Source organism: Pecten maximus, chromosome 4, assembly GCF_902652985.1.
Source record: "Pecten maximus chromosome 4, xPecMax1.1, whole genome shotgun sequence".
NCBI lineage: Eukaryota > Metazoa > Mollusca > Bivalvia > Pectinida > Pectinidae > Pecten > Pecten maximus.
Window position 1 is genome coordinate 44,450,954 of NC_047018.1, and position 12,011 is coordinate 44,462,964.

General features: G+C 36.2%; 1 protein-coding gene across 1 annotated transcript in view; it reads left to right on the top strand.

Annotated features, from left to right (window-relative positions):
• LOC117326201 (atrial natriuretic peptide receptor 1-like) overlaps positions 1-12,011 on the top strand; it is a 37,772-nt gene that overhangs the window by 5,186 nt on the left and 20,575 nt on the right. The window contains exons 2-5 of the mRNA XM_033882846.1: positions 4,769-4,883; positions 10,263-10,416; positions 11,080-11,405; positions 11,711-11,856. Of these exons, the coding sequence (XP_033738737.1) occupies positions 4,769-4,883; positions 10,263-10,416; positions 11,080-11,405; positions 11,711-11,856 (741 nt within the window). The remainder of the gene's footprint in view (positions 1-4,768; positions 4,884-10,262; positions 10,417-11,079; positions 11,406-11,710; positions 11,857-12,011) is intronic.

A 12,011-nucleotide genomic window follows, 5' to 3' on the forward strand; every position in this document is an offset into this window, starting at 1 on the left:
CCCTCACCTCACAGTAAAGTGAGCTACATTAGATATCGTACTGAGTATGACATCCCTCACCTCACAGTAAAGTGAGCTATATTAGATATCGTACTGAGTATGATACCCCTCACCTGACAGTAAAGTGAGCTACATTAGATATCGTACTGAGTATGACATCCCTCACCTGACAGTAAAGTGAGCTACATTAGATATCGTACTGAGTATGACATCCCTCACCTGACAGTAAAGTGAGCTACATTAGATATCGTACCTAGTATGACATCCCTCACCTGACAGTAAAGTGAGCTACATTAGATATCGTACTGAGTATGACATCCCTCACCTGACAGTAAAGTGAGCTACATTAGATATCGTACTGAGTATGACATCCCTCACCTGACAGTAAAGTGAGCTACATTAGATATCGTACTGAGTATGACATCCCTCACCTGACAGTAAAGTGAGCTACATTAGATATCGTACCGAGAATGACATCCCTCACCTGACAGTAAAGTGAGCTACATTAGATATCGTACCGAGAATGACATCCCTCACCTGACAGTAAAGTGAGCTACATTAGATATCGTACTGAGTATGACATCCCTCACCTGACAGTAAAGTGAGCTACATTAGATATCGTACTGAGTATGACATCCCTCACCTCACAGTAAAGTGAGCTATATTAGATATCGTACTGAGTATGATACCCCTCACCTGACAGTAAAGTGAGCTACATTAGATATCGTAATGAGTATGACATCCCTCACCTGACAGTAAAGTGAGCAACAGTAGATATCGTACTGAGTATGACATCCCTCACCTGACAGTAAAGTGAGCAACAGTAGATATCGTACTGAGTATGACATCTCTCACCTGACAGTAAAGTGAGCTACATTAGATATCGTACTGAGTATGACATCTCTCACCTGACAGTAAAGTGAGCTACATTAGATATCGTAATGAGTATGACATCTCTCACCTGACAGTAAAGTGGGCTACATTAGATATCGTACTGAGTATAACATCCCTCACCTGACAGTAAAGTGAGCTACATTAGATATCGTACTGAGTATGACATCCCTCACCTGACAGTAAAGTGAGCTACATTAGATATCGTAATGAGTATGACATCCCTCACCTCACAGTAAAGTGAGCTACATTAGATATCGTACTGAGTATAACATCCCTCACCTCACAGTAAAGTGAGCTACATTAGATATCGTACCGAGTATGACATCCCTCACCTGACAGTAAAGTGAGCTACATTAGTTATCGTACTGAGTATGACATCCCTCACCTGACAGTAAAGTGAGCTACATTAGATATCGTACTGAGTATGACATCCCTCACCTCACAGTAAAGTGAGCTACATTAGATATCGTAATGAGTATGACATCCCTCACCTGACAGTAAAGTGAGCTACATTAGATATCGTACTGAGTATGACATCCCTCACCTCACAGTAAAGTGAGCTACATTAGATATCGTACTGAGTATGACATCCCTCACCTCACAGTAAAGTGAGCTATATTAGATATCGTACTGAGTATGATACCCCTCACCTGACAGTAAAGTGAGCTACATTAGATATCGTACTGAGTATGACATCCCTCACCTGACAGTAAAGTGAGCTACATTAGATATCGTACTGAGTATGACATCCCTCACCTGACAGTAAAGTGAGCTACATTAGATATCGTACCTAGTATGACATCCCTCACCTGACAGTAAAGTGAGCTACATTAGATATCGTACTGAGTATGACATCCCTCACCTGACAGTAAAGTGAGCTACATTAGATATCGTACTGAGTATGACATCCCTCACCTGACAGTAAAGTGAGCTACATTAGATATCGTAATGAGTATGACATCCCTCACCTGACAATAAAGTGAGCTACATTAGATATCGTAATGAGTATGACATCCCTCACCTGACAATAAAGTGAGCTACATTAGATATCGTACTGAGTATGACATCCCTCACCTGACAATAAAGTGAGCTACATTAGATATCGTACTGAGTGACATCCCTCACCTGACAGTAAAGTGAGCTACATTAGATATCGTACCGAGTATGACATCCCTCACCTGACAGTAAAGTGAGCTACATTAGATATCGTACTGAGTATGACATCCCTCACCTGACAGTAAAGTGAGCTACATTAGATATCGTACTGAGTATGACATCCCTCACCTGACAGTAAAGTGAGCTACATTAGATATCGTACTGAGTATGACATCCCTCACCTGACAGTAAAGTGAGCTACATTAGATATCGTAATGAGTATGACATCCCTCACCTGACAGTAAAGTGAGCTACATTAGATATCGTAATGAGTATGACATCCCTCACCTGACAGTAAAGTGAGCTACATTAGATATCGTACTGAGTATGACATCCCTCACCTGACAGTAAAGTGAGCTACATTAGATATCGTACTGAGTATGACATCCCTTGGATGAAATCATTTAATTGAATCATTTAAGGTGTTTCAGCATTATGGTTTTAAGTTTTTCATTTTATCATTTGCTTTTCTATAAGAACATGTTTAACAGGCTTCAGTCAAACCATTACATAACAATTTCCTGAACGGTTATGATAATCAATCATACTTATTTATATTTTAATTTTCCACGCGCTTTTCATATAGTTATATCTGGGGTATTCTTTTTACCGCCAATATGGCAAGGAACATAATTTTAACTAATTCATCAATGTATTTATTTTCACAACCAAGCTGATACGCATATAGCTTCTATTGATCCCACCATGTGTGCATACGAAGGAAGGAAATAGCAAATCATAAAGTCGTGTTATGCAAATAACATTTTAAGATTAGTGGTAACTAGCGTCAATTTTCATTTAATTCAGCAAACCCCTTGTCCAGATGAATTGAAATTAAGTAAACCCCATTTGCCATCACCTATTGGATTTGAGTTGATCCTTTCAGGGCGTTCAATTTAAGCTATATAGACCTTTCAACTAGCAATGATTTATCCTGAAATTCAATATGGATTTCTTTATTATAACAATCAATATTTGCTTGTAAAAAGCATGTAATATGTAACACGAAATTAGCAAACAGTCCCTCGACAGTATCTGTTTCATTGACGAATGCATTCAAACAATGGCTCAATATAACAATACTATATACAACAATGGCCTGGCAAAATACTCACCTCACTTTGTAGCGGTTAATCAGATTGTATTGTGAGCAAACATATTCAACAGTTCGATTGCTTTTCAATAAGTTAAGACTTTAAAATAGTTCCGAAACTCCCATTTCCTTTGTAGGTGGGTTATTTTTTTTTCAAAAATAATAATTTAAATGACATCCCTTTCCGCTTGACTACCTTTATGAGTGAGGAAATCCCAATCCGTTACATTTTTAGCTATAGCTAACATAATTGTAACAAAAGCTGCAAAACTTAAAACAGAATTCTTTCCATCCAAATTATAAAATGTGTCACAATCATCAATATTTGTATACAACATAACAAACACTAGAATGTATCAATACATTTATATAAAACTAAAAAAAATAAATAACATCAATATTTATTCATTAATAAAATTCTATGAACCTTTAAAAACTGTAATATATTTATTATCAATAAAGTAACATGAAACCTCAAATTTGTTTCATCAATATTAATTTTTCAATTAAGTAACATGAAATTTCAAATTTGTTTCATCAATATTAATTTTTCAATTAAGTAACATGAAACTTCAAATTTGTTTCATCAATATTTATTTTTCAATTAAGTTATATGAAACTTACCAAACAGTAACATTTATTTATGCATGAAGTGGTATAAAAATGTTATCCCTATTTATGTAAAGATTATTAATAAAGTTTTATATAACAATATTTATATAAACAGCGTAGTACCCGTATTTATGTTAAGATTATCAAAACAAATTATGTAGCAGTATTTATATAAACAGCATAGTAAATTCAAAATGTACCATGTATCATATTTAAATATATGAACATTTAGGGTTTTTTTTATAATGAAATTACTGCATTTAAACAAAGGGAACTAGGGACAATAGACCATGTACCTATTAATTGTTTAACTCCTAGATATATGTTCCACCAATGTTCTTTAACTGACATTTCACTCCTTGAATGTACATCTGATGTTTTAATACATTTCATTTATATAACTACCTATATGAATTGTAAAATGATTAAGCAGTGCTGTGACTTGACCACTATGCTACATAAAATTATGCTGACTATCTGAGGGAGATGGATTGATATAAGCTTTAAGCTTGTTTCCAGATCTTTTTGCAAATTATGAAGTTTTTTGTATTTTTGTATGCAATGTCTAGGAATCAAATAAGATACTGTTTAAACTTACTCCTAGATTATTTTACATTGCTAACAGACCATTTTGAATGTTTTACTAACTTAATATGATCTGAAATACACAATTAAATCATGAATTATACGTTCTTTCCGCTTGCAACAGGAAACAGGTCATTCTGACACATAGCAGAACTACATCAGTAGAAAATATCAACCAAATCATAATATATAATCATATAGTAAGTAGGTGACACATTTAGACATCCCTCTCTATGATGTTTTTTAAGTGTCATTAGAGTTGTTTCTAAAAAGTATTTACCTTAAAATTGAACATTTAACAACATTTAAAACCGTTTCAAACCAACGTAAACGTCTACCGCTTAGATTTTATTTTAAAAGGGGGCAAGTAAAGAGAGCATTTGTGAATTAAGGAACTTGATGCATTTTATTTCTGCTTTATATTTCCAGATATACGGCATCTTTAGAGTTTCGAATTCATGGCATCAGTTCTCTAATACCCAGTACCACTGCTGGCCCCTATCTGCTAATGGCGCTAATCCACAGACTTACGACCCATGTCCAGGTAAGTCTGTCTGTACTTACGACCCATGTCCAGGTAAGTCTGTCTGTATCTGATAATGGCGCTAATCCACAGACTTACGACCCATGTCCAGGTAAGTCTGTCTGTATCTGATAATGGCGCTAATCCACAGACTTACGACCCATGTCCAGGTAAGTCTGTCTGTATCTGATAATGGCGCTAATCCACAGACTTACGACCAATGTCCAGGTTAGTCTGTCTGTATCTGATAATGACGCTAATCCACAGACTTACGACCCATGTCCAGGTAAGTCTGTCTATCTACTTATGACGCTAATCCACAGACTTACGACCCATGTCCAGGTAAGTCTGTCTATCTACTTATGACGCTAATCCACAGACTTATGACCCATGTCCAGGTAAGTCTGTCTGTATCTAATAATGGCGCTAATCCACAAACTTACGACCCATGTCCAGGTAAGTCTGTCTATCTACTTATGACGCTAATCCACAGACTTATGACCCATGTCCAGGTAAGTCTGTCTGTACCTGATAATGACGCTAATCCACAGACTTTAGACACTTACGACCCATGTCCAGTTAAGTCTGTCTATCTACTTATGACGCTAATCCACAGACTTATGACCCATGTCCAGGTAAGTCTGTCTGTATCTGATAATGACGCTAATCCACAGACTTACGACCCATGTCCAGGTAAGTCTGTCTGTATCTGATAATGACGCTAATCCACAGACTTACGACCCATGTCCAGGTAAGTCTGTCTATCTACTTATGACGCTAATCCACAGACTTATGACCCATGTCCAGGTAAGTCTGTCTGTATCTGATAATGGCGCTAATCCACAGACTTACGACCCATGTCCAGGTAAGTCTGTCTGTACTTACGACCCCTGTCCAGGTAAGTCTGTCTGTATCTGATAATGGCGCTAATCCAGACTTACGACCCATGTCCAGGTAAATCTGTCTGTATCTACCTACTAATGGCGCTAATCCACAGTCTAACGACCCATGTCCAGGTAAGTCTGTCTGTACTTACTTAAGATGCTATATCATAGTCCAGCGACCTATGCCCGGGTAGGAATAAGCAGTCTGGTTGACGGATATCCACAGATTTACGGCCCCACCAATTTCCTGATTTGGCCCTAAGCATCACTGACGAGTCCCGTATTAATTATTAAAATCATATTTTATCGGTACTATCCACTGCTATGCTTACAATTCCTGCGAGCATTTGCCTCCAACCGATGATCAATAAACATTTGGCATTCTAACGAAGAGGACTGAAGTCACTCTTAAGATATTTTATCACTGTTTAAAATTACACGTACACGTGTAGTTACATTCGAGATGCAATGCAAACAAACAAAAAACAAACAAACAAAAACAAACAAAAACAAACAAACAAATACACCTTCAAAGTTAGCTAATACAATACATTATTTAAGAAAGTATTCCGATAGCATAAGTTCAACGGTTGTGAACTCATCAAATTATCCCACTCTACAAATGATATAATCTTCTTAAAACAAAGTAAACTCTAGTATTACGGAACATCGTTGACTGATGAAATCCTAAAACATTACCATAACTCCTTAATAAGATTGAATTAGAAAATGAAATATTGGCGAAGACAGAATTCATGTATCTAACGAACCTAATAAATGACTAAACAGACGTATATGAGTCTAATAAGCGATTCCGGAAAGGCTACTTCTCTTATAGAAAACTCGATAAAGGCATTTTATCAAAAATGTCATCATTACTGACTCAACCGTTTATAGAATAAGTCACTAATTTGCCCCGAGCGTGGCTGGTAACTAGAAATTATATATAGTAAACTGTCAGTGTTTCAGTCTATAAATAGACTGTAAATTGATTTGGACCCTTTCTCTTAAAGTTGATATAGTAGTGAAATTCGGGGCAGTTATCTCCCCTATTTGGAACTCTCTCTGCATATAAAATGGAGGTGTTATGGAAGACTACAAAGCAGACTATTAGACAAACAATTTAGTTACTAAGTATCAATATATCATAACCTCTCAATCCACATCACAGACCGATTACATAACGAAAGCACACCAGAGTGCATAATCCTCATTCGAAGATCTATTGTGTTACTTAAACATGTGGGATTAAATAAAAATTGAAAAAAAAAAACCATTGAAACAATTAATAAATCCATTATTTGTATAACGAGTGTAATCACTTTCACAGCGGAAACGAATCAAGGAAAATCTAATCAATCAATTTTGATATCAGTCGTGGTGTGATAAACCTCGTTCTCGATATGGCTCCAGTGTGGAGAATTGATGACGTGGTACACACATGACTATGACACGCCAGGATGTCATTAGATTGTTGTTATTGTCGCGGACGGCTAATTAATCTCCATCGTACAACGTATTACAGTTTTATATAGATCTTCATGCGATTTGATTTATTTTCTCGTTTTTTATGTCTGTATATTGATAATAGCTGTAACTGTATTTTCATATTTTTATAGAACGTTAACACCCCAAAGAATACTAACATAATAACGAAAAAAAATCAAACTCAAAATCGATGGAGTGAAGGCAAAATACGACCAAAAATATAAATTTGTATGGAGACCCTTGATATGTTACAAGGATGATTAGACCAAGTGTTCTGGTAGAGTAAGCGTCTTCTGCGTCATCGCCGACACCTGCCATACAAATCTAGGTCATGGCAACACCCGCCATACAAATCTAGGTCATGGCAACACCCGCCATACAAATCTAGGTCAAATCCTGGTCAAGTCACAATTCCAAAAGAAGAACTAGGACGGTAACAATTTGAACCACCAAGCATACCAACAAACTCCGAATATATTTGACTTGATATCTCATACAAAATAGAATATTTACAAATGAAAGCATAATATCGACCACAAAACGTTACCATTGTCTTCTTATATGTAGATGGATAATTAAATAATTCAATGTATAATTAACGCGAGACAATTAATTGGCATATTGTTCCGACAAATAAGCCGTTTGCGGGCTGCTGATTGGTCTCAATAGCATAATTTATTACAGTTTTATACAGATCTCTGAAAGATTAAATCTAGTCTTAATATTTAAGTCCTTTTTTTCATTTTTTTCTTTCTTTCTGTATTTATTTTTTTAATTCATTTTTTGTTATTTATTTATCTATTTTTATTTATTTATATATTTATATTTATTTGTTTATTTGTTTATTTATTTATTTATTTATTTTGCTTAAATATATAAAGATTATCTTGCCAATACACATTAAAACGTTATTGAAGCAAAGCAAAATTTGGCATATTGCAGCAACATATAAACATATTTTTTCAGTGCTGATTTTGTAATAAACAACCTCCTATAGTTGAATTAACGTCAGAAAAGCTGCGTATTAATCGTTCAAGTCGAAATATACAATTTCGATTATGGAAATGTGTATTGAATTCTACCTTTGTAGCAAGGAACAACAATCAAATCAACTGATCGAGAGGCAGGTGTCCATGTAGTCTTGATATAGGGAAGAGTACAAAAGAAACAAATTCAGTTATGACTTTAATAACTTTATTTACTGAGGATAAAAATCTGTTTAGCAAAGCTAATCTTCCACAGGGTCCTCTGTTAGTAAAAGTGTTTAATTAAAGCAATGATGTATCACAGTCAATAAATGTCAATAGCAATAGCAATAGCAGTCATCGGTCTTCATATAAGCGTGTCCGCTTCTTGACCACCTGTTTTTATCATTCTATTTACAGTACGCATGTTCAATCATGTATCAAGTATAGTACATACTGTAGATTCCTCATTTAAAATATGGTAGTTCAAATTTCCTCAATACGGTCATCAAATATCATTCATAAAAGACGAATTGGTGCTCAGTTTCATATTTAGACTATTAACACACCATCTGTATCTAGGGTCACTATCTTTATATACGTGTATAAACTGTATAGGTAGTAGGTGTTATACAGAATATTTGGCGGGTCGTTGTTTAACTAGTACACGTAGCAGGATGGGTGGAACTTGATCTCCTTGTTAGTCCAATGCTTGTTGAGGTTGCTTTTAAATGAGTTGATTGATGGTGAATTGACAACTGACGATGGTAAACTGTTCCAGTCATCAACAACTCTGGCTGGGAATGATTGTTTTCTGATGCTTAGCCTTGTGTGTGGTTTTGCCAGTTTCTTATTATGTCCTCTTGTCCTGCCTTCTCCAGTTATTTGTAATATATCCTCTGAAGTCACATCCATCCCATTAAGGATTCTGAATACCTGAATCATGTCATATCTTTTCCGCCTGTACTGGAGTGATGGGAGCCCGAGGTGGCGGAGTCTTTCTGGATAAGAGAGATGAGTAAGATAAGATATTAACACAAGATAAATTTTAAACTGATATGATTAGCTAAAACAATCACCAATACATTATAAACACAATTAAAGAAACATTACACAATTACATGAGATTATCACAGAAGCAAAGATACATAAATCTGAATCTTCACTAGAATTTCTCCACGGTCGGTATCAGCTTATACTCGCCATGCTTTGCAATGGGGCGTATTTGATTTGATAACGCCGGATGGTGAGGACCTTACTCTTCGAAAAGTCCAATCACCTTTTAAGATATAAAGATATGTATGCTTATAACAACTTTAAATATACGTCCAGTAATATATTAAACTGTATGCATCAAATAATGTTAAAAAAACTATCACTAAACCTATCGGGTTACCGACGATAGCCTAGAATATAGTCGTTATCAGTATGACATTGGGGTTTAAATTTAACCTTTGCAATAAGGAGAGAGGCGGGTTCGAGACTTCTTACTGTTGCTAGGCGACGTAACATGATGGTACTTACCTCAAGTCCTTTCATATTGTAGGTTAACATATACGGTCAACAATGACTATAACATATCGATAATGGTGCTTGATTATTTATAATGATTAGTATACATGATGATGATGATGATGATGATGATGATGATGATGATGACGACGACGACGACGACGACGGCGGCGGCGGCGGCGGCGGCGGCGGTGGTGGTGGTGGTGGTGGTGATGATGATGATGATGATGATTTTAAATATTGATCACAAAGTGATCACATGATTTAACAATCATTGTTTATAACGTTGATTTTATTATGCACCTTTAGACAAAAACATATTTATATTTCAGTTCCATTTGGAACAAGTCTTAAATGAAACAACTTTTCCCCAGCAAATTAATTATCTTTTGTGACAACGTATTATGGCTATACATAACGTTATATAATAATTAATTGGTTGTTTACAGTATTTACATGCGAGTATCATTAATTCTTTACTCTCCATTTGAGGTTTTAATTAAGGTGATTAAACGTTAAATATGTATAAAGTCTTTGTTTCCTGTTGGCAGGTGTGGACTTAACCTGGATTGAACCCCCGCCCGATACTCTGAAGGAACAAGCAGGCTTTAACACAACATCACAGCTTTTTCTGCAGCCTAGCTTTTACTCGTGGGCCGTAGGTCAGAACCTGTTCAGTAATGCAAACGGAAGTCAAGGCATCAGGTTTGTGTTTCCATGGTTACATAGTGCACGTGTTTCCTTTCCTAGGTACTTAATTCTCAGCTTTCTCAGCTGTGTCATAACAAAACGATCGGTTTCCAATCTATTTCATATTTCTATTTCATGTTTTTTGCATTTGAATTGTGAACTCAAAAGGCAATAAAATATTATACACAAATTAATTTTTTTTTTTAATCATATCGCATTCTTTACCTACGTATATATATACAATCAGGCAGAACTCCTCTGTCTCATTTGTGTTTGGGGACTATATAGTCTATTTCAAATTTAACATACTGTAAACACATATTTTAGCGGTAATCTTATTTCAGTGTTTTTCACGCTTTAAACATTCGACTGAATTATGATTCCGCTAATTTTGAATTTATCTACATTGGTTTCTATGGCAATCATTGTTGGTTCGCTAATTCATCATTCCGCTAATTTGTTTTAATTTGATTTTTCGCTAAAATGTCAGGGTCTCAAATAATGTACGTTTACAGTATTTTAGTAATTCAAAATGAATAATCTATTTGTATATTAAATTATCATTCTTCAAAAGTTGGTTTATATCAAATGATCAGCCTCCTTCGTTCTTCTGAACTTTATGACCTTATAAAACTCATGTGAGATCCCCAGTTTAGTAAACACTTGTTGTTTGTCCAGTGATGCCAGTCTTGCCCAACAGTGGTGCGAGACAACAACGTGTCCGTCCGCGTCCGTAGCAACAGAGGACAACTGTTGCATACACCACATGAACATCCACAGTTGTCCGATGGATGGGTCTCTCGACGTGTGCGGACCGTGGATCCCTCCCAGTGGCAAAGTCTTCACGCACTCCCAAGTCCTTGTCGGGTCAGCTACACAGGGAAACTGGACCAACTACGTGGGGGGTCTCTATGTCGCCGGACAGACATCTATCATTGCCCACTTTAAGGTTGCCGGAATCAGCATTGCTCTCATCAAGATTGTGAAAGTTCTACCCAAAGCAGGTCATTTATAATTTTATCATCATATTCAGAATAAGAGCTGGATTACAATGTAATATGCACGTGGTTTTCTGTATTTCTGTGTTGTTGGTATTTTTTTTCGTTATCTATAAGTCTATATCGTAATACATGTATTGTAGCCTAATAGGTATCTTCGTCGTGAATCAGATGCTAATTAACGAAATAATCTATTACAATATCTGTCAATTGCATTATCTTAAAATTTTGTCAACATATATCATGAATACAAGAAAATGGTCTTTTAATGAAACGATATCCCAATAACATTGATTAAATTCTATAAACAGTGTGTGGTGATGGTAACTGTGAGCCGGAGGAGGGATGTGAAACCTGTGTTGCCGACTGCGGGACATGCCCCCTGGAGCCGTGGGCGTGGGCGGTGATAACTCTCGGGATACTGGCAGTAGTCGTTGTGTTTGGAGGCCTTCTTCTTGTGAGTCAACCAAATAAAGTGCAATGTATGCTTTGTTTTCCTTTAACCAGGACCTCGATAGCTCATTCAGTAGAGCATCAGCCGTCAATGTAACCGCAGGCAGCGATCCGAGGAATTTGCTCTATCCTTGCCCGAGCTTCCTCTGGCCCTGACAC